General features: G+C 49.4%; 1 protein-coding gene across 1 annotated transcript; it reads right to left on the bottom strand.

Moving 5' to 3' along the window:
• Positions 1 to 21,709, bottom strand: TWF2 (twinfilin actin binding protein 2). Its single transcript, XM_020971502.2, is given in 10 exon segments — positions 1 to 1,059; positions 2,001 to 2,122; positions 2,363 to 2,513; positions 3,596 to 3,721; positions 5,350 to 5,454; positions 9,094 to 9,189; positions 9,569 to 9,585; positions 9,588 to 9,746; positions 14,850 to 14,927; positions 21,521 to 21,709. Coding segments are annotated over 10 exon segments (1,047 nt in total). The 5' UTR covers positions 21,546 to 21,709; the 3' UTR covers positions 1 to 891.
• Positions 21,710 to 27,560: the final 5,851 nt, after the last annotated feature.

Genomic DNA, 27,560 nt, shown 5'->3' with positions numbered 1-27,560 from the left:
TTTGATTTAAAAATACTTTATTCCTTAGAAAATACAGCATTCAGCCCAGTAAGTCCTGCACTCCCTCAGTTACCCCCCCCAACCCTGCTTGCCCAGCTAAGCCGTGAGCCTCCGGGGGGCTGAACTCCCGTCACACCCAGAGTTCACTTGCCATGGGGGGGGGGGTGTCTCAGAATTGAGTTGGGCTCCGGTCCCAGCTAATGTCCTCTTCTGTTCACCCTGATGCAGCCCACTTCCACTTCCCAGACTCAGCAAACATCCTTCTGCCCATCTTCCTCCCTAAAACTTAGAAGGCCCTCCATTTAAAAAAAAAAAGCCTAGCCCCATTCTCCCGAACTTGGCAGGAGAGACTGAGGACAGGGATGGAGGGCATAGGGATGGATAAAGATGGAGACAGTGTGTGCAGGGAGGGACAAGAATGTCGTGTACAAGCACGGGAAGTGGGATAACACAAATGGGGGCGATTGGGCCTGCAGGACACAAAAGCAGGTGTTCAACTCAATTCAATGGGCATAGTGATCAGGGGAGAGGGACTGAGGACACAGAGATGGAGAGTGGTGGATGTTAAAGGTGGCCAAGACAGAAATAAGCTCAGGGTTAACTCGGTGAGAAGAGCCAGACAAAGACAGGACAATGACGCTATGGGTGACAGGAATTCACACATCTCCCTCAGGGTTGACAGTGAGAGGGGGAAGAGAGAGAGAAAAAGAGGAAGAAAGAGAGAAAAAGAAAGCGCAAACACATGGTAACTCCTGGGGGCAGGGGAGGGGCCTCTCCAGGTGCAAGAGTGGGGCTGAGCCCACGTCACTGTGATCCAGGATGCCCAACAGTTCTCAGCCCACTCCAGCTCAGCCTGCAGCAGATGAAGGTACAGGAGGGCCGGGCCCTCGCCTAGCTCTCATCGCCATTCTCTCCAGGGCCCCGGATAAGCCGCTTCTGGCCCCTCTTGCCCACCGGGCCCTTGGGCTTGGCGAAGGCCTGCTTAAAGGCGTGCTGTTTGGGGTGGACTTCATCATACAGGAACTCTGCCGTCAGCTCTGCCCCATCATCAATCTCCATCTGGGAAGAGTGGGGAGGGTGCTTTAGACTGGTCAAGCCCTCATGCCCCCATGCCACCCCACTGAGAACTCTGAGGCCCAGAATGCTCAGCCTTGGACTAGATCTGTGGAATGAAGACAGTCTGCTCAGAAGCAGGGGGTACCCCAACCCCTGTCTCTCAGAACCCCAAGATGGATCTACTCAGACCTAGGGCCCTCTTACCTCTCAAGCCCCAACTCTGACCCTGGGGAGTTTCCAACACCTATAGTTACCCCATATTCTCACATCCACGAAGCAATATCCCCAGAACGCTGACATCTGAACCCTTGGAGCATGTGTCCTTCTGACCCAGGTAAGGAATGTTCTCTGGGGCAGGGAGCAGGGGAAGAGCCCAAAGTGATAAATCAGGGCATGCATCTGGGTTCTAGTCCCAACCCTGACACAAACATGTAGGGTGACTCAGTCCTTCTGAGCCTGTTTCCCTCTCTAGGCTGCCCTGCCTCCTTCTCTGTAGCATATAGAATGAGTCCTGGGCTGTGACCCGGCACCTCTGGGTTCTAATCCTGCCTCTTTCACTAACACCTCTTTCACTCTGACTCTGGGCAAATCCCTTAGCCTCACTGGGACTTGTAAAATGGGGTTAATATCTTTGCCCCGCCTCCCTCAGGGGCTGTCATAAGGCTTTGATGAGATATATCCTAGGATGTCAGAGCTAGAAGTTCACACTAGCCCAGCTCTCCCATTGTACAGATAGGCAACCTGAGGGCCAAGCAGGGGAATCACATTACCAAGAGCTGGAATTACAACCCAAGTGACTTGAGTCTTTGAGTTTTCCCCGAGCTAAGAGACTCCTTCAGGAGAACAACCTAGGATGGTGTATCATAGATGGTGAATGAAGGAAAAGCAGGGTAGGAGGGAATGTTAGGAGCCTCCACTGAGGCCTACCCCACCACCACACACACCTTTTTGGTAATTTCCAACTGGAAATCCTGTTCCACGGAGTCCAGTAGTCGGCTCTTACAGCTGGAGTACAACATCCGTTCCTTAATACTGCACTTATATCCAGGCATGGAGTAGATGAACACTGCAGGTGGGGGGTGGCACACGGTGGGAAGATGGGCCAATGGAAGATGGTGGGGGTCAGAGCTAAGCACACAGCCTCCCTCCAGGAGCCTCTCAGCCCCCAGGACCCCAGGGTTCCACCTGCATCCACACCACCCTCTCTCCCCTTCCTCCCCCACTCCATCCCACCTCGGAGGTCCTGGTACCCTCCCATTGTCCTGGCATCCCCATGCCTTGCCCCTAAGACTAAGTCCCTGCTCACCCACAGACTCCAGGTAGTCGCCCTCATGGGAGTGTTTGTAGAGGAAGAAGTGGTAGCGGGCAGAGTCCTGGGGTACTCTCTTGGGCAGATCCACCACCTCTGTGGGGTTCGTGTGTACCAGCTCGATGGTTTCCCGCTCCAGATCCAGTTTCTGGGGACGGCAACCCCTGTCAAGGCAGGGCTGGCCCCTGGTGTCCCAGGCTCCAGCCAGTACCCACCCTCCCCAGACCTTCATGGAAGCAACTGCACCAGAGGAGAAACTTGACTACAGGGGAAAATCTGAGGGTCCCCGTTTGATGCCCTTGGACCAAGGCTGAACCTACTAGGGAAAGGTCCCTACAAGGCAGCTCCTTTATTGGGGAAATTCTACTATACAAGAAATATCTCCATAAGTCCAAGTCCTTAATGGGGGCAATACGTCTCTGTAAGGGCAGTCCCGCTATGAGGGGAATGGATCTATAAAGAAAGGGCAGCAGCAGTAACAGCGATGGTGATGATGGCAGGGAGGTCAGGGTAGCACAGCAGAGTCAGGAGACACCTGGGTCCAACCTTTCACACTAGCTCAACAGTTTCCAACATCTTTCGCTCACTGCCCACTGTGACCGAATCAATACTAAAGCCCTCACGTGGGCACCCAGTGCCAGGTAGAACTGGCATCCACCATAACTGGCTGCACAATAGGGCGCACACCTTCTCAGAACCAGTGTACTAGTTTGTGTGACCCTGGGCAGGTCACATCACTCTGAGCCTCAGTTTCCTCTTCTGTAAAAATGAGGATAACAATTCCCACAGTACCTGTCTTATAGTTATTATCAGCCTCAAAATGAAATTCTATGCATGCAGCGCTTTAACACCAGAAAAAATGGCACCCAGGGCTCCTATCATGAGAGGTGTTCCTCTATTGTGGCACTCTTCCATGCAGAAATTCCTCTATAAACTCTTTTACAAGGACCCAACCCCCTCCCCTCAATAAAAGAATTGCCCTTCTAGGGGAAGTTCTTTATCAGAGCAATCACATGGTAAGGGCAACACCCTTCTAAGAGAAAGTCTTCTTTGGGGAATCTCTACCCTGGGGGACATGTCTCTAAAAGGAAAGGTCCTCCATAGGGAAAATGCCCATATGACTGAGTCAGTCTTGGGAGGGAAGAGTGAACACAAGAGGGAATAGCCTTCAGAGAAGGGTTGAAAGCAGGGGTCCTAGCAGAGTGGAGGAATGGGGGGGAGGGGCCTCACCAGCTGGATATAGTTGATTTTCTTCTGTTTTAGCAGCAGAATGGCCTGCTGGGCCTCCGGCTGCAGGGGGAAGGCCAGGCCTTGCAGGGTCTGATGCTTACTCTCCACACTGATCTCTGTCTTCACCTAGGCCACAAGGTCAGGAGGGGTGGGGGTGAGCCCAGAGCCCCACCCCTACTGCCACCCCCAGGGTACTGCTCAGAAAGGCCCCCTCCCCCCTGAACTGGCCTAAGCACCAACCCCACCCACCCACCACCCAAGGACTCCTATTAACTAGAGAAAAGGCCAAATCCCAGACCAGCCAGCCTCTTTTTAGGGTGGCTCCCTTCCCTAGCTGTGGGTCTGGGCCCAGCCCAGGATCAGCTCCCTGGGAGATGCTCTCAGAATACACTCCAAATCAAACATGAGGAGGAAGATGAATGGGCTGAGCCAGTCAGGATGGGGCAGGGGTAGAGAAGAAGGAGAGAAGGTCCCTGATACAAAGGCAAAGTGGGAGAAGTCTGAGATTATCTGGGGCTGAGAAGCCAGACCTGATGGTACCGAAACAATCACAGAATCTCCAAGCGAGGAGGGACTTTTAGGAGAGATCCAGTCCAACCTGGCCTGATCAGGAATCCCCTCAGTGACATCCCCTGAGAAGTGCTGTGTGGGGGTTAGCACAATGCAATCAGACCTACCCTGTACCCCTCAACCCATGGGCTGAAGGCTGAGAAATCCTTGAGAGGAGCCAGCCCTGCTCACACACACACACACACACACACACACACTTACACACATGCACATACACATACATATTCACACTCACACTTATATACATACACACATACACACTCACACACACTTATACACATATATACTCACATTTATATATACACGCACACACTCATACACATTCACACTTATACACACATATTTATACATAGTATATACATATTCACATATACATATACACACATGTGCATATATACACTCACACATACACACTCATTCACACACATCTATACACACACTCACATATACAAGCACACACACATATACATTCACACATATACACCCATATATACACATAGTATATACATACACACACACACTCACCCCAGCTGCTCTGCTCTTCAGGAAAAGCTTGGAAGGTTTCATTAAACAGAGCAAGCCCACATTAAACAGCTCGTATCACACCAGGATGGGATTTGACAATGCCCCTGAAGCCCTCCCCATCCATCATGAGACTGCCTTGTCCAGTCCTCTGCAGACTGAGGCAGCCAGGGACTGCCCTGGCTAGAGCCCCCTCTTCTGGGCTGGGAGTGAGGACCCTTGGATTCTAGACTCAGACCCTCAGGGCGCCTCCCTCAGAATCAAGCCCACTCTTCCATGGGCCTTCTCAGACTTCTCTGAATGTATTGTCGAGGAAATGTTAATAAAAGCCAATAATTAAGCTTCTCTAGGGGAGAGTTTTGAGGGGTGACTGGCTGTAGACAGGAGACCTCCTTGGGGCCTACGGAGACAGAATGAGAGGTCCTACTTTGATCAACTCCCCAATATAAGCTGGGATGAGTCACTGTTTCTCAGTGCCTCAGTCTCCTTCTCTATAAAATGAGCAGAAAGACTTCTGTCTGGGCTCGCCCCCAGCATGGCTAGGGGGGATCCAATAAGCATCTCAACGGGAGCTGCTCTGAGGCTTAGCACAGGCGATCCTCGATGGGTGTCCGCCCCTTCTGGGACGGGACCTTCTCTTCTCCCCTGTCCGAGGGCCACACCTCATTGATCCGGATCTGCTGGAGCTCCCTCTCTGCCATGGTCAGTGGGGCTGGGGCAGCACAGGATGACACGTGTTTCTGGTAGCCGCTGAAGGAGAGGTCATCCTGGGGGTAGAAGACAATATCATGAGCGGGGAAGGGGGAGATGGGCTGAGAGCTGGCTACCCCCTTGAGGGAATCACAACGTAACCAACAGATGCTGGCAGGAGGCATCTCCCTTCCCTTCTCCCCTCAGTCTTCACCTCTTTGAAATGGGAACAACAAATAATATTCATACTATACCTCACACGAACGTTATGAGACCAGTGTTCTGTGAACCTTAAAGTGCCTGAGAAATGGAAATCTCGGTGGCACTGAAGAGAGAGCACTGACCTTAGAGTCAAGAAGATGTGAGTTCGAATCCAGCTATGGACACTAGCTGTGTGACTCCAAGCATATCACTTAATGTCTCTGTGCCTCAGTCTATAAAAAATGGGGAGAATAACAGCACCTCCCTCCAGGGTCACTGGGAGGAGAAAATGAGCCACTGTGAAGCATTACATAAATGCTCGCTTGAGAGCAGGGACTGTTTGTTCTGTGCTCTTCTTTGTACCCCCAGTGCTTAGCACACAGGAGGTGCTTAATAAATGCTTATGAACTGGCTGACAGCCACAGCTAGTAAGCGACAAAGCCAAGATTTGAACCCAGGTCTTCTCATCTCAAATCCATTCTCTCCACTGTGCCACACCGCAGTTGGTATCACTCCCTCTCACTGTGCCTCAGTTTCCCCAGAGGGACTCTGAGGTGCACCCCGGCTCTGAGTTGTACGTTTTATGTCCAGAGTGCACGGTGCAGGCTGGGGCCAGCGGTGGTGAAGAAGGAAGCAGGAAAGCCCAGCAGGGTTCCCTCTACCCAGGAAGGGCCAGGCTTGGTGCTGTGAAGAGAGAAGTCTCCAGTTTGGGCACCATGAGTTCTTCACAACTCGGGGGACAGTACTGGGCTTATGCTGCCACCTGGTGGCTCACACTGGGCCCTAGCCCAGCGTTCAGCTAGGACATCAATTGCAGCCTCTGCCGAAAGACCTCCAGGGATGAAGAACTCACAACCTACCAGCATCCCATCCCACTTTTTCAGAGCTCTAATCATTAGGAAGTCTTTCTTTAGAACAAACCTAAATCTGCCTCCCTATACCTTGCACATAAAGTGCCTCGTCCTGCCCTCCGGCGGTTTTCCCTCTCTACCTTCTTCTCCATTCCTAACTGCTTATATCGAAGAGATGGAAAAAGCCCTGGGATGGAAGTTGGGAGACCCAGGTTCTCATCTGACTGCCAAGACCTTTCTATGTGATCAATCAATCCACAAGCATTTATTATTTATTATCTATCATCCAGAAGAGTTCCACAGACTTAGAAGCTGGGCTGAACTTGGGAAGATGAAGTTTATTAAAGACAAAACATCAAGGGGCAGCTAGGGGGTGCAACGGATAGAGCTCTGGCCCTGAAGTCAGGAAGATCTGAGTTCAAATCTGGCCTCAGACACTTGACACTAGCATGTGACCCTGGGCAAGTCACTTAACCCTGATCGCCTCACAGGAGGAAAAAAAAAGAAAAGAAAAATTGTAAAGTATCACACGTGGGTTCACATGAGTCCTACACCCAAGCCCAAGCCGGGGCTGGACCACAGTTACAATAAGGCCAGACCCAGAGGATTTAGTAGCCTGCAAGCTGACCTTCTTTGCCTGAGCACAAGAAATGAACAGGCTTCTAGGCTGCTCCTAGAGAGGTAGGCCAGAAGCCAGAGAGAAGAGACTGTCCCACCTGGAGTACTGGGGTCAGTTCTGGGCCATACATTTGAGGATGGGCTGGAAGGGCTGGAGACCAGGAAAGGCAGGGTGACCAGGATGGAGAACGACCTTAAGGGGTTAGCTGAAGGGACTGGGGAGGCTTCCTGGCATAAAGAAGACTTTCAGTGCGGACGGGGGATGTGACGGCTACATTCAGAGACTTGGAGAGCTGCTATGGAAAAGAAGGACTCAATCCGGTCTGCTGGGCCCTGGAAGATAAGACTAGAAATAGCTGCTGGTAAGAGAAATGGTTATCAAATAACCAAATGCTGGGGAGACCCAGGAATCTTTTCCCCTCATTGGGAGATTAGGTCAAAGTTTAGTTCTCTTAAGGGCAGGGCCCGTGATGAGATGAAATCTTGGAGAACCTTACAAAGAATTTAACCTAAGGTGACTTCTGGCCCACTGTGTTCCCAGGGCAGGCTAGATTGCCCAAGGCTGGGAGTAGTCAGGCTTGAGATAGTCTCTCTTTGTCCCTGAGTCTCATAATCAGTCATGTCCCCCAGCCGCTCCTTAGAACAGGTCCACCTCTCACTATAATATTCTTTCTCTCTCATCACTTGTTAACCATTAAGAGTCCACTGCCACCCTGAGGAATACCTGCTCTTCCAAGGAACTCACTGAGTTCCAAAAAGGATCTTTGGTATTCGAGCGTTACTGACCCTTTTTATTAACTATCTGCTAGAATGATTAATAAAATGATTAATTACCCTGAAATCATGTCTCTAGAACTTTTTATGCATCACTGGGCACCCCCTGCATTCTCCCCCTCTCTCCCCTGCTTCCTAGCTTTCCAGTCTCCTTCGGGTGTTGTGTTCCCCGTTCAATTCTAAGCTCCTTGAGGACAGGACCCATCTCTCCTTTTCTTATTTGTATCCATGGCACTTAGCACAGTGCCTGACACATAGTAGGCGCTTAATAAATGTTTATTGAATTGAATCAAATTGAAATTGGAAGTTACAGAGAAGTAAATGTAAGCTTCCCATCAAGGAAAACTTCCTAACAATGAGATCTATCTCAAAGCACGATGGGCTACGTTGGCACAGAGGGGCTTCCCTTTCACTGGCAGTCTTCGAGCAAAGGCTGGACGACAGCTTGTCAGGTGTATGATCCAGAAGCAAGAGTGGAACCAGATGGCCACTGAGACCTTCCAACTCTCGAGATTCTGGGTCTCCTTCCCTTTGTGGGCCTCAACTCCCTTATCTGTCAAATGGGGACAGTAACACCAACCTGGCATTTTCTCAGAGAATGCAAGCTTCCTGAAAGAAGGTGTCTCACTTCTGTCCTTGTATCCTGAGCCCCTAGCCCAGTGCCTGGAATACAGCAGAAGCTTGATAAAGGCTTCCTGATTGATGGATATCAGGGAAGGGTAATAGAGAGATAGAGATAAAGCATATTAAGTGTGCTTACTTTGTTCCAGACACCGTGTGATAACAACCCACATTCCTATTGCAAGTGCTTTACTCACAATGCCCCTGAAAGGTGGGCAGCAAAAGTATAATTATCCCTATTTTACAGATGAAAAAACAGAGGCGTGAAATACTGAGTGACAAACATAGTTCCGCAGGATTTGAAGCCAGCTCTTCTGATTTCCAAGTCCAGAGCTCTTTCCACTAGAGCACAGATCTAAGGCCTATCTGAACCAGAAAGAACCTTTAGGGTCATCTAGTAAAAACTTCTACATGTTACAGATGAAGAAACTGAGGCCAGAGAGGGGAAGGGCCAGGAACTGACGAGACCCCCCCAGCCTGGACCACGTCCGATTAGTATACAGGATGGTGGGATGGGGGCTTGCCCCAGTACCTAAGGATGTGTAGAGTCAGGGATCGGGGCAGTGCCCAGCTCCAGGTACCCACAGATCCCTTCAATCTCATACCGTAGGATGCCCTGGGGGGGAGGGGAAGTGGGTAGACTAACCATACCTTCACTGTCCCAAAGAGTTCATCCTTGATGTGGCCCCCACCAAACTCCTTCTTCACTGTCGCTCTTGTAGCTGCATAAAGCATCTTCAGTCGAACCTGGGGGAGGGAGGATCCAGCTCAGCTGAAGACCAAAGAGCAGGCAATGCGTCTCCCTCCGATCAGAGGCTCCCTGAGTTCAGACCTGTCTCAGCCTCCTGGATCAAAGGGCTGGACCACATCTTGTCCTCAGACAAGAGAACCCCCCAAGGGCAGGACATATTTCTCTCCACCTAGCTCTCTGAAGGCAGGATCCAGGCTTCCCCCTTGGCTCCCCAGTCAGGGCTCTGGTCCGAGAGAGGCTCAGCTGCAGGGTCAGGAGGAAGACACTGGCCCCCTCTCATCGCACGCAGTGCCAGCCCCTAATCTTGCCTGGGGAAGTCTGATGGGCCCTGGTCCTGTGTGTGTATGTTAGTGGGGGAGGAAGAAGGGGGCTCACCGGAGAGCTGTCGGGGACCAGGCGATGAAGATCCACTGGAAACCCTGGGCATTGTGGGAGTCCAGCCGGTACAGGATGTAGCAGGGCTGGCCCTCATCCAGCAGAGGCAGGACGGCAGCGTCGTAGTCCTGTTCCCATCCCTGGGCTGGCTCCCTGAAGGCACCCAGCACGAGCTGTTCTGGGGGCGCAGGGCGGAGTCAGCCCCTTAAGCGGGATGGCAGCCACTCCCCCTCCCTGGACCTCACCTTGGAGCTCACACGACGATGAATCTAGGTGCTAAAAGCAGGGTAGTCTTTCCCCAATCCCCAGCCCCATACCCTCCTCCCCAAAATGTCAGGCTGGACCCAAGCTAGACCCCAAAGGGGACAGAATCACACAACGTCAGAGCTGAAAGGTGATCTTAACAGCCCTCCAACTGGTATCCCTTCCTGAGTCTCTCTTCTCCTATCCATCCGTCATGGGCACAGGGACTAGATCTGGGACCTCCTCAGAATAGCCAGAAAACAGTCTCCCAGTGCAAGCTAGCATTTTCCCATAAACTCTAAGCCTCGGAGAGGGGCTGCCAGGGCATCCAGCTGGCACGGGTCTGAGGTGGGATTCAAACCCAGGTCTTACTGGTTTCAAGACTTCTCCACCACTCCGGACTCTGACTCTGGAAGCTTCCAGGGCTCTGACAGCAAATGTTTGCCTTACTTATGTTTCCTGGATCCAGGCTTTCATTTCCCCACACCTGTTCAAACTCCTCTCAGTAACCTTTTGTGTACCACCTTCCCCCATCAGAATGTGAAGACAACAACTGCATCCTGGCTTTTTCATTGTATTCCCCAGCATAGCACCCAGCACAAAGTAAGTGCTTAATAAATGCTCCATCCTCTACCTATATCAAACCCCTTTCGGTAGCCCTTTATGTACCATCTTCCCCCATTAGAATGTGAAAACAAGGACTGTGCCATTGGTTTTTTCGCTGTACTCCCCAGCATCACACCCAGTATACAGTAAGTGCTTAATAAATGCTCTATCCTCTATGTATCTCTCTATCTCTTGCTGCTGCCAAAATAACCTTCCCTAGACTTGTGTCTTGGGAATAACCATGTCATTCCTTTGCTTTAGAGGCTCCTTACTGCCATGAGGAAAATATACAAACTTGTCAGTCTGACTTTGAAGGCTCCGTCCATCCCGACCTCTGCATTCCTTATTCCTCATCATGTCCCTTCATGCACCCTACGCTCCACCCAAGCTGGTAAACCAGCTGTTCCCCAAAGCTGACAGTCCAGTCAGCTGTCTCTGACACCTGCACGCACACCTGGGGTGCACTCCCTACTGACCTCTGCCTCTCACATTCTTCATGCTAGCAAGGATCGGCTTAGATACCACCTCCTTCATTCAGCCTTCCCTGATTCCCTTACCCAACCCCAGCTGAAAGTGACCTCAACCTCCTCAAATATTCTCAAAATTTCTTGAAACTTTCCTTGGCCTCCATCACTTTCTATCTTGTATTATACTTACCTAACACAGAGGCAGCTCGGGCCTATAGTCAGGAAAACCTGAGTTCAATCCAGCCTAGTTACTAATTGTGTGACTCAGGCAAGTCAACTTAACTTCTGTTTGCCTCAGTTTCCTCAACTGTAAAATGGGGGTAACAATAGCATCTGCCTTCCAGAGTTGTTAGGAGGGTAAAATGAGATACTATTGGTAGTGCCTGGCACCTAACAAGTGCTGGATAAATGCTACACTAGCTATATTTTCCTAATGTCACATTTCCCTGACCCCCGCAGGGGAATGTAAGCTCTGAGGATGGAGAACCTATCAAGTTTGCCTTTGTACCGTCCACAGCCCAGCAAGAGGACCTCTATATAGTAGGTGCTTAATTAGTACTTGCAGAATTTTGTGCAAAAAATGACAGTCAAGTCTCCTGATTTCCCCCCTGCCAAGTCCACCCTGTCCCCAGCAAGGTGTGACTTTGTAAGGCGCACACTCATTTCCACCTTCCTCTGGTCAACATATCTGGGAGAAGGTAGGTATTATAATTATTGCAATAACAGTAATGGACATTCCTATAGCAGTTTAAAGTTAGCCAGGGTTTTAGCTCACAAGACCCTCACAGCAACCCTGAGGCACGAACACTGCACATGTTATTATCCCCATTTTACAGTTAGGAGGAATGAGGTCCAGAGAGGCTGAGTAACTCGTCCACAGTCACACAGCTAGTAAGTGTCCTCAACACAGGATTCCAGCCCAGGTCTTCCTGACTCCCAAGTCCACAGCTCTGAACACTATCACTAACACAGACAGAGGATACTGATAGCCTTATTCACAGAATTGACAGACAGAGATACCACAGGGTGAGAGCTGAGTGTTGAGGGTGAGGAAGAGGAAACTCAGGGGGGAGGAATGAGCCCCTGGCCGAGATGAAATGAAACAGGGTGACAGCACCAGATGTGAAAGGAGAATGATAAGAGTGCCCAGGACAGCTTGTCCCTGGACAGGCGAAGGTCAGAGAATGGCAATCTTGTTGACTGGTTACAATGAAATTAGATTCAATTCAATTCAAAATATTTTAAGGTCCTATTACGTGGAGATAAAAAGAAAGGAAAAACTGGTCCTTGCCTTTAGGAGCTCATAATCTAGAGGGGGTGACAACGTGGTAACTACTTATAGTCGACATATATACAGAGAAAATGGAAAGTAATCTTCCAGAGGGAACAGCATGAGTACCTGGGAAGGGCAGAAAAGCAGAGACTTAAGCTGAATTTTGAAAGAGAAACCAAGAGGTAGAGGTGAGGGGAAGAGGAGGCCAGGCCAGAGGGCGGCCAGCACAGTGACGGGACATGGAGGGACAAGGTCAAGGGAGAGCAACTGGGCCCATGCTGCTGAATCACAGAGTTCATGGAGGGGGGAAGACTAGAAAGGTGGGGAGTGGCCATGTTGTGAAGGACTCTTAAATGACCAACAGAAGGACTTAATTGGGGGCAGCTAGGTGGCACAGTAGAGCATTGGCCTTGGAGTTAGGGGGACCTGGGTTCAAATCCAACCTCAGACACGTGACACTTACTAGCTGTGTGCCCCTGGGCAAGTCACTTAACCCCACTGTCTAGCCAAAAAAAACCAAACCGACTTAATATTTGGCCCTGGGGGTAATAGGGAGCCAGAGGAGCTGTCTGAGCAGGGGGTGATATGGTCAGACCTACTACGCTTTAGAAAAATCACCTTGGCATCTATGCAGGGGATGGAGTTGAGTGGGGAGTCAGAGAACCAAGGAACCAGAGGGGCTTTAGAGACATTGCTTGGATGCCTCCAGGGACGAGGAACTCAGTAGTAGTCATGATAACTCTTATTTACACAGCCAAGTTCACTGTCGGACGGCTCTGCATGTTAGAAGTTTCGTGTTTGGACTGATTTACGTTGACCTTTTTGTAACAAGCACCCTGAGAAATTCTGCTTGCTCCCTGGCTCCCCTCTCACACCCTGCCCTCAGCAAACAGTAAGGCGGCAATGCCCAGATGGGCTCCGGTGGGTCCCTGGGGGGGAGTGGTGCTGAAATACGACGCTGAGTAGCCAGAAGGAGCCTGCCCCCTCCCCCCAATAGGGGCCAACTGAGATCTGAGAACACCGCTGGCCAAGCAGCCTCACCAGCATCCTCGGGAGCCAGGCCAATGACCTACTGGGCCCGAGGCCCAGCCCAGTGGGGTCCCTAAACAGCTAATGGGCAGGCAGCAGTAAGGCACAGCCAGAGGAACTGACAGCCTCAGAGATCCCCTGTAGTTAGAGGCTGTTCCACAATCCTCCACGGTTGACCCCTTAACCCCACCCCCCAAGGAGCACAGGTGGGACCCATAGAAGAGGCTCGGCCAGCTTTCTCTCTCTGGAGCCTGAGAAGGTCCCTATTGAAGCCAATGCTATATGCGAATCCAGGTACTGAGGTCACCATTTACAACAAAGACGAATAGAAGGGGAAGGGCTCTGTCCCTGTGGGGTCTGTTCTATGAGCAGCCAGATCTGACCTAGCCCAAGTGTGGAAAAGAGGGTCTGATGGATGCTACATTCACCTGCGACCTTTCAAAAAAAGGGTCATTGTGCAAAGTGAGGGATGCCTCAATATATCCTCCCTTAGCCCCGGATCTCTGGCCCAATACCAGAGAACACCCCTACCTCAGGGTAGGAAGGGGTGGGGAGGGGTTCCACCAGAACCCAAAGTCCAGCTTTGATCCAGTCACTCCCCTACTGAAGAACCTTCAATGGCTCCCTATTACCCACCAGATTAAGTCCCAAACCCTCAGCCTGACATTTAAGACACATCTTGATGTGATCCCGACCTTCCTCTCTAGCTTCATCTCTAGATTCACAGATTCCTGTCATATACATACTGGGACCACTGCAAAATGCCCCAATCTTTCTGCATCTCCTTAGGGCCCAGTTCAAGTCATATCTCCTCCAGGAAGCCTTCCCTGACTATCCCTAGACTACAGTTCCTCCCATAGGTAGAGGCTCTAGGGCTAGATCCTACCGTTTGTATTTCTCCTCTAGTTGTTCCTATCTTCCTCCACATGGTCAGCTCCCTGAGGGCAGACCCAGATCTGGGCCTGTTCTTTGTGGCTCAGGCTTTGAGGTTTCTAAGACCCACTGAATTTCCAGAAGCTCCTTCTGTGCCCAAGCTGGGACTGCTACCATCTACAGCCATGACAGAATCCAAATTCACCAGCATAGGAGCAGGTTGAACGCACATGGGCTTTCCTAGACCAGGTCCATGGCAGCCCCTTCTATACACACACACACACACACACACACACACACACACACACACACATGGAAACAGAAACCAGATCTGCCTTCTCTCACCTTTTCCCCCATCCACAACCCTAACCCTGGCCTTGAATCTAAAATTCTGACCTTCTGACTTCACCCCTAGTCTTAAAACTCCCCCTAACCCTGAGACACCCATATTTTCACTCTGACCCCCAAACCCTTACCCCCCCAAATGTAAACAAAATGGCCAGGAAGAGAACCCCACTTCCCCCTCACTCCACAACCATCAACCCTACAGAAAGTTATGGAGGAAAGAGCCTGGTTTTGGACTCAAGGGGGCTTGGGTTTGAATCCTTGCTCTTCCATTGACCAGCTGTGTAATTCTGAGCCAGTACCTTCCCCTCTCCGGGCTCTGGTTTGCTCATCTTTAAAACTAGCAGGGAGGGGAGGGGGGAGCTGAGCCCTCTCCAAGCTACCCTCCAGCTCTCCATATGACAACAACCTATGACCTGCCCCACCCCCACCCCGAGATACTCACCATCCTCAATGACGACTTTGATGAGCCTAACAGATCCATTCCGTGCCTTGGCAAAGAAATCCTTCAATTCAGGTGTGGCTACAAGGACCAAAAACATGATGGTCAGAGGCACTAGTCGGGCAAGGACCGGGGGAAGGGACACGTAGCCACAGGCTTAAGTCCTCTAGAAGAGGAGCAGGGCATAACAGCCTGGGGGGGGGGGCCTGAAGGCCTCGAGTTAAATAGAGCCCCACCATGTGACTCAGGCAACCTGATCCCGGGGACAGTTGAACATAATCTCCCAAATTTAGCTGATGGTGTCGTGGGCACGGCCAGGGGCCAGCTCGGGTGACAAGGAGCCCGGTGGGGGGAAGGGAGGGATTACCCCTCCCCAGCACCCCACCTCGATCTCCTCTGTCTCCACCACAACAATCACAGCTTCAAGGAAAAGAGGCCAGGAGGAAGATGCTTCACTACAATTTCTCCGACCTTCCCAAAGAAGTGGCCTGTGGCCCCAATCAGCCCCCTTGACAGTCTGAGAGCCATCGCCGTCCTCCACCTGCCTACACACAACCTAGGCTCCCCAGGGTTGGCACGTGTAACTCCCTGGCCCCCTGAAGAGAACGTGAACTGGTAACGTGCTGACCTCGGCTTAAGATTCTACCTCCTGTTCACACCCAGACCCGTGGCCCGCCCCCTTCCCAATAAGCACTTCTTAGAAGAGAGAAAAGAGGTTAGTCATTCTACAATCCAAGATCACGCTTACTCATTCACACACATGTACACATAATTACATAAATGACTCATGCAAACAGATGCACGTGGGTACATATATAGTGCACACCAGTATGCATATATGTGTGCATACACATTTATGCATTCATTTACACATGCATGCTCACATGCAATATACTCGTGCATGCATTGTGCATGCATGACATTGCAAGTGCGATAGAGGACAAGCATGAATACACAGGTATGCAGCTACCTATGTGCACCCCTGTAATGACACGGATGTAGGTACATTCCAACGCACACCAACACTGTTGCATGCTCACAGCCCTTCAAGCATGTCCAACCTCATCACCAATGGAGTGCAGCTATGAAGCTGGCAGCACACAGAGCCTGTTGGCCAAGGTGCCTGCCCTCTGGGCACTGCCAGGATGTCAAATGCTGCCCACACCAAGCCAGAGGCTCAGAGAAATGGCCCAGCCCCAAAGAAGCTCCAGTGTCAGAGGGATCTTGAGGTCGACGGGGGAGAGAGAGCTGCTTCCTCCCTCCAGGTAGTCAGGGCTGGCTGCCTGGAAGAGGGGAGCACTTCAGAAGCTGTGCAAGGGAAGGCCGGCAGTCTGGGGATCTGAGAGCAGGGGACAGGGAAGGCCTTCCTTCCACAGGCTTTCTGAGAATGTGCCATGTGCCACAGCAGCTTCAGGAAGGACAGACCCTGGCTAATGCCAGGCCCTTGACAGCAGAGAACCAGCCGTGGGGAGGCCAGGAGGGAGTGCAGTGGGAAGAAGCAGGTAAACTGAGCTAGGACTTCTCATCCTGGAAAAATGGTGAGTGGGGGGCATGAAGGGAGGCAGGGGCAGAGGACAGAAGAGGATGGAGGGAAGGGGGCAGGGGGATAAATGAGATGACCTCAATGACCTCTCTAAAGATTATCAGAGAGGTCCGTGCTTCCACAAGTCAGGAGCTGAGATCTCTTGACCTTGGGTCCTTGGGATGCAGTGGGAACGTAACAGGCTGTGCGATGTTGTACACACAGTTTTGGGCTGAGGTCAATGGTATTTTTATACTCAGGCGAGGAGCCAGCCCTCTGGTGTATAAACAAGGCTAGAGGCACACGCCCAGGTCCCTGACCCCCAATCCCATTCCAAAGTGGGGGGAGGGGCAGGGCACTGGAGCTCCTCCAGACTGGTTTCTAGTAACCCTACCTGTAAGGGGTCCTGGCCAACCCCATCCTCTATATTCTATCTGGAGCCTCGCTGGTGCTACAGAAGAAAGCCGGGGAATGGCTCCCAACTCTTCCCATCCACAGGGCAATGGAAGGCCGCTCCTACCATCTTGCGGAAAGAATACAAAATGTGTAGCCAAAGGACCTCGGTTCAAATCCCTATCTCACTTCCCTTCTCTGGGCCTCAGTTTCCTCATCTGTAAAATAAGTGGATTGTATTAGATGACCCCTAGGATTAGCAATTCACTGTCATCATAATCCTAACAGAACTTTGGGGGAAGAGGGAATAAAGAGGCTGAGGGGAAAAAGGTATCCCTCTTCTCTCCAGGGAGGAGAAAGTAACCGTAAGCTCTGTGCCATGAGAGCCAGGGAAAAAGTCCCTGTCACTCAGAACAAGAACTGATGTCCTGCCAATTTCCCTTCCTTCTGGTCTTCCCAGCCTTCCAATTCCATTGGCCTCCCTGATCCTCAGCCTGCTGACCCTGAAGCCCCATCCTGCTCATTGGCTCCGTGACTGATTCCCAAGGTCTTCCTGGTTCTGTCCCCAACCCTGATCCACGGCCCCTCCCACTCTTCTGGCCTCCCCAGTAACCTACCCCAAATTTACAGACCCTACCTCCTCCCAGACTCCAAATTCATTCCACGAGGCTCCTAGACTCCCTAACCCCTAGCTCACTGAGCCCCAATCTTCTGACCTCCCAGTCTCTCATACCCCACCTTGCCTCAATCTCACAGCCCTCCCAATCTCCATCTCCATGAAATCCCCCTTCTTCTGCTTCCCCCACTTCTCCAATCCTGATTCCGCTGACATCCACTCCCTTTCCTCTGGTCCCCATGCCCTCTCATCTCTAAGCTGCTGCCTCCCCAATCCTTTCCTCCACTCTTTTTGGATCCCTAATTCCTACCCCACCGGATCCTGGCTCAGTGCCTAGAACATAAGCACTTTAATAAATGCTCATTGATAGACTTATTGATAAATTTCCAATCCATTGCCTTCTCAGCATTTCCTTTTCTTTTGGCCTCCCCAACCCTACCCCATTCTCAGCCTACTGATCTCGTTCCCTTCCCCCTACTGGTCTGTCCCACCAGTCAGTCAGTCCCCATCAATAATCCAGGTCCAGCCTAGGACACTGGAGCTGAGCAAAGCTGAGCTGAGCTAAGCCTTCCCCATAAATGTTTCATGGGGCCCCTCCCCAAGCCCCAGCACAGCTTCCTTGGGTTACAGGCTCAACTCCTTCCACCGGGAGGGGACCCACAAAGGATCAGCCTGAAGGCAGCTCAGAGGCTGGTGGGCCTAATTGGGAGGGGGGCAAGGAATGATGGAGGAAGGGGCTGGAGCATGGGAAGGGATAGAAATATTAAAGACTAGATGGGGGACAGGCAAAGAGTTGGGAAGAGGAGATGAAAAGCCCAGAACTGGGGGGAGGGAGGAAGAAAGAGGTAAGGGAAGGAGGCCAAGAGATAGCCAAGGTAACATGATTTCCTCATCCCCACAACCCAGGTTATTTCCTCTCTCCAAAGTCCCTAGAGGAGGAAGTTTATCATAGGAGAGCTAGGTCCCGGGTCTGTCCCTGACACTAACTCACTGTGAACCTTCCCCTCTCTAAACTTTAATTTCCTCATATATAAGATGGCGGAGGGGAGAGTTGGATTGGATTGCCTCTACAATTTCTTTCCAAGCTCTGATATTCTGTGGCATCCATGACAATTTCCCCTGATGAGTACAAGTTTGGGAGCTAAGACCCTAAGCTGGGAGGCCTGAGTCTGCCCATCCCTCAGACAGCTCTAGCTCAGGGATGCACAGATCTTCTCTCAGTCACTGATGTGACTAGGAAGGAATGAGGGTGGAGGAAGGAATGGGAAAGGAAGATCTAGGGCCTAGAGGGGAGGAGGGAAAGAGAGGAAGGTCCAAGATTTGAGTCAGGAGGCAACTGGGGTAAGAGCAGACTGTGCCACAGTGCCACAGAAGGCCAACTTTCTGCAGAAAGAAGAAATGGGAAGAGGGGGAGGAAGAAAGGATGCCCCTGAGGCTGCTGGGATATGGGCACCTCTCCACATCTCTGCCTCCCTGGTCCTGTCTGGAGGCGACGCAGCTCCAAAAGCCTGAATCACCCACCCCCTTTCCCCAGCTTGAACCAGAAGAGAGCAGACTGCGAGGGTTGCCCTCACCTCCCTCAGTTCTGAGCCATGGAGAAGGACAGAGGGCAGGCCTGAGAGTTCAGGGATGTTCCCCAAGCTCCAGCCCCAGTGTTCAAAGCCTCAGCCGGCAGGACGAGAGGAAGGGATCTGAGAGGGACCCAGGACCTCATGCAGAGGGGCCTGAATCATCCTCAGCTGGAGATAGCTGGGTCTAGGAGACTAAGGTTTGACTGGGAGGCCTGTCACACTCTCTGGTCATGGGGCTTCCAAGGTGGCATGGGGAGAAGGGGTCATGAACTGTATGGTCCGAGGGCTGAGCGGTCAGCCTAGGGAGCCAGAGGACAAAAGCTGCCTTTACTCATAGAAGGTATGAGGATGGCCACCCCTTCGAGGGTGGGGCCAACCCTACTCTCCCATCGACCCCAGACATGCTGCCCATGGGTGCCAGTGAGGCTAGACCCAGATACAGCCCTATCATGAACCTAATACAGTTTGACAGCCCACAGCAGGGGGGTCCGTGGTAGGAACCCCTACAGGAAGCCCAGACAGGCAGGCATGATCTGACCTAGATTTTGAAGTCAGATAACTGAAGGAGGTATTGTTAAACACTATTCAGGCTCCTAGCCTCCAGCACATCCCCAAGACTCCCACCAACAAGGCCTCCTCTACCATTCCTAAAGATCCCAGAGAACCAGTAGGATGGAAGAAGTGGTGACTTCAGTGAGAAATCTCCAAATAACCTAGCCATCTCTCAGCTCATTTGCCGCTGAACTGAAGCCTCACTCCGTAACTTCTACAATGAACTTAAGGTCTAAATCTAGAGGATACCAAAGGTATATGTACCAGTTGGAAAAACCACAACATCAGAGCTGAACAGGACCTCAGACACCATCTGATTCAGCACTCTCATCTGACAGAGAAGGAAACAGAGGTCCAGAGAATTATCACAAACTCCTAGATTAGGGGCTGGAAGGACCCTCCAGACCTGATCTACTTCAATCCTCTCATTTTACAGATCAAGAAGCAGACCCAGAGAAGTAAAGGGACTTTGCGCATGGGTCACAGAGGCACTCAAAAGCAGAACCAGGACTTAAAATCAAGGCCTGTAAACCTAAATCTAAAAGGTACTTTCCATTATACCACACTGAAGAAGGGTTTTATCCAGTCCAGAGACCCTTAACCTTTTCTTGTGTTGTGGATACCTTTGGCAGTCTAGTGAAGCCAGTGGACCCCTTCTCAAAATAATGCATTTAAATGTATAAGATATATAGTATCACAATAGAAACCAATCATATTGAAATAAAGGTCTAATAAACTAAAATAACTAACATAAAGTTAATGGACCCCCCTGAAATCAGAAACCCCTAAATTAAGAAACCCTAATCTAGCTTAACCCTCTCGTTTTATTGATGGAAGAACTGGGGTCAAGAAAAGGAAAGATGCTCATTGAGGGCCCATCCATTAGATGTGAGCTGGTAGGGGTGAACGGAGTCTTGACCCTGTCACTTACTCCCAACACCAATCGGAGTCTGTTTTCCCACTTGTAACATGACGGAGTTGGACTAGTTCCTTCCAGCTTTGAGACTGTGATCCTCTGTTCTCTCCGCCCCTATCATCTCTAGGGCTCTAAGATCACCCAGCTTCAGGCTTCTATGTCTCTTCCAGCCAGACCAGTTTGGTTTGCTACTGGGCACAACTGCTCCTCCCCAGCCCAGATTCAGCCACTTTAGAGGAAGAAACAGCCCTAGAAAGGCTCATAGTGGCCTTGGGTCCTTTCTTCCTTCTTCCTGTCTCGGGGAGAGGCTGACTTTGGGTAATATCTCCAAAGGTCAGCCTCTAGAGTCTATGGGTCACTCAGTTTCCCAGAGGGTACAAGAGATGTATAGTGTCCAGTCCTCAGATAAGGCTGGGTCAAGGAAAAGGGGTAGGGAAAAGGGTTAGGTAGGGACAATTCCTTCAAGAGGTACTCCTCAGCAGCACAGAAACACTGGGTACACCCACGTGCACAAATAATCAAAGTATAGGCTACGTTTGATCACAGTGCATCCAGACACCACTGTACACCCACAAACACACACGTATGTGCAAATGCCCCTAGTGACGCAGAGAGCACATACACACATACAATTACACATATGAACAGAAACCTCAAGGGGTCGGTGTGAGGGAAACCCTTTGTAAGCCTCAAGGCAGTACAGAAACGGGTGCAGTTATTATTACAGGATGCATGCAGAGCAGACAACATGTAAGGCATACACTCGCTCACATACATTGCATACACATGCGTGCACACATGTATGGGTGCATGCACATACACATAAACAGATGCATGTGCATCTATCCCAGAGCCCGACTGGTGCAACCAAGGCTTCCGGGGCGTGGGCCCCAGTTGCTGGGAAGGAAGCGAAGGGTGGGGGAAGATGATCGTTAGAAGAGAAGATGGAAGGCGGACTAGGGACGTGGGGGTGGGGTCGCTGGCGGGGGAGAAGGGAGCCCGGGCTGCAGCTGGTGAAGGAGGCGGCTCCTCCCGCCCCCTGGGCTGGGGGTGGGGGGGCACCATCTGGACCATCCCCCGCTGGGCCCCAGTGCCCTCGCTCACCGTGAATGCCAGTCTGATGGGCCATGGCCGCGGGCCGGCCCAGCTCCGTCGAGCTCCTCAGCAACAGCAATAGCAGCGATAGCAGCAGCAGCAGCAGCGGGCGCAGAAGCAGCAGAAGCAGCCCCAGCAGTCCCAGCAGCAGGACCAGCAGCAGCAAGAGGATGTGGCACTCGAAGCTTCCCGGGCGGTGCCGCAGTAACTCCCGCCCCCTCCCCCTCGAGGCCCCGCCCCATCCTGCCCCTCGGGGGGCCAGCCTGGGGTGGAGCTCCAGAATCCCCTCCCCCAGACAACTTCCCTCCCTGGGGCTCCGACCGGCGTGGTGGGGCGGGATCAGGAGAGGCGGATGCAGATGAGGGTGTGCAGGTGAAGGTGGAGGCTTGCACTAGAAGCTCGTCGGGGGCGGGGGAGGGGCTGCTCCGGGGCTCCTACTGTGTCCTCCCCGCCCGGCTGAAAGGGCAAGGAGTCCACCTAGCGGAGGAAGATGCCATGAGCAGCAGAGCTTGGCAAAGAGAGAAAACCGGGAGCTTCCACCTTACCCTGCTAAGAGCCTACCTTAGTGTTAACAGCTCGGTGATATCTTTCAGAACCTGGCCAGAAGTCGAACTTCTCCCAGCTGTGGTGACTCTACTCCCTAAACTCCCTTACTCTCCATCAACCCTGCCTCCATGCCAGGCCCCAAGGTCCAGATTATCATAAAACTTACAGCTGGATAGCTGTAATGGGTAGCTGGATGGAAGGATGAATGAGTGAGTGAATAAATGAATGAATGAAAAAGCATTTCTTAAGTGCTATGTGCCAAGTAAGTTAGTCTCTGCAGTCAAGAAGTTTACTTTCTAACAGAAGATGACATACAGGGGAGTGGTGATTAGGTAAGGAAGCTTTGGTCCGGAGAGTCACTGGGATGCTAAACTAATCCACTGGGGAGTTGACTGACATTCCCCTTCCCAGGAGCAATGATAGTATTGATTTGATTACTATGTCCAAAGCATGAAATGAAGGTAAGGGGACAGAAGGGCTGCATGCATCTAGTGACAAAGCTGATGACTAGATGATTTTGGTGGATGGCTGGATGGGATATGAAATTTGGTCTGATGTGAGGCTGGCTAGAGATGGTTCCCTAAGTGATATTACACTCAGTTCACCTGCCAAAGAAAGAGGCAGTGTGGATAAAGTACAATCTATCCACATATAGTGGAGAGGCAACTGTGCTTGGAGTCAGAAAGACCTGGGTTCAAATCCTACTTTAAACTCATATTAGCTGTGTGAACCTGGGTCAGCTGCTGAATCACTCTGGGCTTCCTTTTTCTCATTTGTTAAAGGAAGTGGTTAGACTCCATGGCCTAAATCTTTGACCCAGTTGGGCCAGCTCAGCCCCAGGGGCAGTAAAGGGAAGAAACCTTAGATCCTAGGGAGGATCTAGAGAATTTTACAGACAAGGAGATGAATTCCCCAACTTCACAAAACAGGTAGCAAGTACTAGGGACACGGTTAAAACCCAAATCCTTGGACTCCATATGCAGTGAATATATCTACTATTCCACCTTAATTACCATTTCCCGGGGTTTTTCATCTAGACGGTATGAAATATAGAAAAAGATTTTATTTATGTTTATAGTTTGGTTTCGTGAAGTTCTTGGTTACTGAGCAAGATGCTTTACCATAGCTTAACTGAAAATTTCTGAATATTTGTGACAGAAATGATGTCCTTTTCAGATTTACTGCCGTTTATTAAGCCTAACAGTGGTTGGAAGAAATCACATTCCTCCTAATTTTGTAAAAAACGGTCTAGTTCTGTTTAAAATGAGGAAGTAATCTACAAATGAATAAATATTTTAAAAAAGAAAAAAAATTACTCTTTTCTGAGCACCCATCAATAGTCACACTTAATTCAAAAAATAAAGTGCTAAAGTGGAACATGAAAATCCCTAGAATGGCAGGCTCCTGACTCCCAACCAGCAGGTCTCCTCTATCGCTACCCCCACCTCAGTCTCTCTCACACACTGGCTATTACTAATAAATAAATAAATAATAAAAATAGATTACTAATAAAGTAGTCTGCCCACAATAAGATTATTAAGATATGAAATACAAAGACTATTGACAGATAAGGAAACTAAGATTTAGATAAGGGCCTCTCCCAGGGTCACACAGATAGTGTAGCACTTGGGAGCAGGGCCATCTCCAGTCATCTCCCGGTCTGTATCTGGCCACTGGACCCAGATGGCTCCGGAGGAGAAAGTGAGGCTGGTGACTTTGCACAGCCCTCCGTCGCTTAAATCCAATTCACTTGAAAGTCATGGCACCGTCTTCCTGATGTCTTGGTCCTCAAAGGACAAACTACAACCCTAGCACTTGGGACTAGGCCTTGAGAAAAATTAATACCTAAGAGTTGAGAGGCAGAACGGTATCTCTGAAGCCAATGGTGGGGAGAATATTCATTCACGCTTATCAAAAGCTGTGGAGAAGAATCAGGCCTGAGAAAAGCGTCGGGTTTGGTGAGTAGAGGTCATTGATAATCTTAAAGGGAGCAATGGTAGTGGGATGGGAGGCGGGAGAAGACGAGAAGAAAGATTCAAAGAGGTTGAGTGTTTGAGAGATGAAAAATAGAAGTAGATGCCCACCAATTGAGGAACGACTGAATGAGCTGTGATATATGATGGTGATGGAATATTATCGTGCTATACGAAATGACAAGCAGGACGATTTCAGAAAAATCTGGAAAGACCTACATGAACTAATGCAAAGTGAAGTGAGCAGAACCAGGAGAATGTTGTACACAGTAACAGCAACATTGTATGATGAAGAATTGTGAATGACTCAGCTACTCTCAGCAATTCAATGATCCAAGACAATCCTAAAAGACTCATGGTGAAGCATGCTATCAGCCTCCAGAGAAAGAACTGATGTCTTCTAAATACAAACTGAAACATGCTGTTTTTCACTTTCTATCTTTCATTCTTTTTTTTTTTGTTCACATCTTGTGCAAAATGACTAATGTGGAAGTGTTTGACATGATTCTACATGTATAACTTGTATTAAATCACTTGCCATGTCAGGGAAGGGGAGGGAAAAGAGGGAAGGAGAGAGGGATAGAATTTGGAACTCAAAACTTTTGAAAACCCAAATATTAAAAAATTAAAAGATGTAATTGGGGAGAAAGAAAATATATTTTTAAAAAGTAGAAGTAGAAAAAGTAGATCAAGGCCCTTTACGAGCCTGCTCACCCTTCTCTGGACACTCTCCAGCTTATGCAAAGTCTTCAAAATGTTCGGAGAAGAACTGGACACGATATTTCTGATGGGGTCTGAGCAGGACAGAGTGTAGGCCCTTCCTCACCTTACTCAGTCTGGATACTATGTCTCTTTCTCATTCTATCATGTTCTTCCTCTTTCGATATGATATTTTCTCTTCCCTTCATAGCCAAATTTAGGTTAAATGATTCATTCAACAAGTATCTATTGTGTACCTAATATGCCAGGTAGAGTGTTAGGTGTCTGCGACATGAGGACAAAGAAATGAAACAATCCCTACTCAAAAAGAGCTTATATTCTAATATATACTTGACGACAAGTATCAATAAAAGCATATACTTTTATGTAAAGTTAACAAGTACATATACATGGGTATATATACATACATATACATATACATATACATATACATATACATATACATATACATATACATATACATATACATATACATATACATATACATATACATATATAGTTGTTATTCAGTTGTTTTCAGTCCTGTCTGACTCTTGTGACCCCATTTGGGGTTTTCTTGGCAAAGATACTTGAGTATTTTGCTATTTCTTCTCCAGCTATTTTACAGATGAGGAAACTAAGGAAAACAGAGTTAAGTGACTTGCCCGGGACACACAGTGTCTGAGGCCAGATTTGGTCTCAGGAAGAGGAGTCTTCCTGACTCCAAACCCAGCACTCTATCCACTGCACCACCTAACACCCTTGTGTATGCATATACACATATTATGCAAAGTACTTTAGTCCAAGGTACTCTGACAGGGATGGATCATAAATTCAGGGCAGATTTAGACCTAGAGGTCATCTTGTCCTTAAACCCCTTTTTTTACAGATGAGAAAACCGAGCCTCACTGAGGTAAAGAGACTTTACTCAAGGTCACACAGCTCCAACCCCAGGGCTCTTCCCACTGTCTGGCTGATGCTATCTGGTTTTCTTCCTCCTCCTCCTCCTCCTCTCCTCCTCCTCTAGGAGGTATACTCTGCCTCCCCGTCTCCCCTTCCTCCTCCCTTCTAGGGGGTAGCTGGCTGTTGCCAAAGTACAAACTGCTAACACAGAACCCAGGTGGAAGTAAGCTGGGGCCTCTGGGGCCCTTTGGGTAGCCTCTTCTAGATGGAACCCAAGAACAGGAAGTAGCCTTGCCACCTGCTTTTGTGGGCTCATCATGCTGGTGATTCATCAGTACCCAGAGCACGTGCCTGGGAGGAACTCAGCATATACTTGATCCAGACCTTTCCTTTTTCTTTGCAAGGAAGGAACTTTCAATCACAGGCTCATATAATAATAGTAATAATAGCTAGCATCTATATAGCACTTATTATGTGCCAAAAACCATGCTAAGTGTTTTACAAATGTTATCTCATCTGATCCTCACAACAACTCTAGGAGGTAGGTGCTATTATTGTCCCCATTTTATATTTGGGGAAACTGAGGCAAACAGGTTCAGTAACTTGCCCAGGGTCACACAACTAGTGAGTATATGTATATATATATATGTATGTATATGTATATGTATGTATGTACGTACACACATACACATATATATATGTGTGTGTGTATATATATATATATGTGTGTGTGTATATATATATATATATATGGAGAGACAGACAGAGACAGACACAGAGAATGAGGAGAACATTGGAAGGGTCCTTTGAAGTCATCCGGTCCAACTCTGTTATTTTACAGAGAGGAAATTTGGAACCCAGAAAAATTAAGAGTCTTGACAAGGTCACGCAAGCAATATAGTGGAAATTTGAACTCAGCTGCTAATTCCAAATCCAATGATTTTCCCACTGTACCACATGATTTATTGTGAACTTAGTTTTAAACAATAATACAATCAATTAAGCTTATATCTACACTCTTTAAAAATCAAACAATGACTCCCCTCTCCTAGCTCCCTACTGTTCTCTCCTCTGGCCCAGAACCTGATTTGTGTTGGTATTTTCCTCTTTCCCTTTCACACCGTCATTTTCCTTTGACATGTTCTTCTAGCTCAACTGTCTTCTCTTTGTGTTATTTCTAATCCCTTTCTTTTACAAAGGGCTATACTGAAGCCCAGAAAGGAGCAGCAACTTGTCCAAGGTCACCCAGCAAGTCAGAGATAGCTGGGATTCGAACCTAAGTCTTCTGACCACCTGTCCAGGATTCTCAGCCCTACATCCCAAACTCTCTGAGGCTCAGTTTCTACCTCCTTAAAATGGAGTTAATAATAATTTCTGCCCTGTCCTCTTTCCCTCCCAGAGCTATTGTGAGGAACCCATGACAAAATGGAGGTAAGAGACTTGATAAATTCTTTTTTAAAAAATTTTTTATTAATTTATTTTGATTTATCAACAATCACTTACATTAGCTTTTGAGTTTAAAATTTTTCTCCTCTCTCCCTCCCCAAGATGAGACTTGATAAATTTTTTGGGGTGGGAGTGGGGGTGCTCAATAATTTTTAAGGTCGTTCTGAGGCTAAAATGTTTGAGAACCACCACTCTAAAGGGCCTCATTTAAGTGGCTTTGTCACTATGTTTGCAGGTGACTCCACTAGTGTATAGTGAGACTGGACTGTCTAATGATTTCTTTGACTCCTGTCACCCGTTCCATCTAAATATCTTGTCCCTCTCTCCCCAGTCCTCCTTTCTGAAATCTCAATATTAGAAACTCCTTTGTTTTAATGTGATTCTTCTTTTAAGGACAGCTAGGTAGCAAAGTGGATAGAGCATGAGGCCTAGAATCAGGAGGACCTTGCTCAAATCCAGCCTCAGATATTTAACAGCTGGAT

Source organism: Phascolarctos cinereus, unplaced genomic scaffold (assembly GCF_003287225.1).
Source record: "Phascolarctos cinereus isolate Bilbo 61053 unplaced genomic scaffold, phaCin_HiC Scaffold_4;HRSCAF=312, whole genome shotgun sequence".
NCBI classification, from domain to species: Eukaryota; Metazoa; Chordata; class Mammalia; order Diprotodontia; family Phascolarctidae; genus Phascolarctos; species Phascolarctos cinereus.
This window is presented reverse-complemented; position numbering and strand designations above follow the sequence as displayed.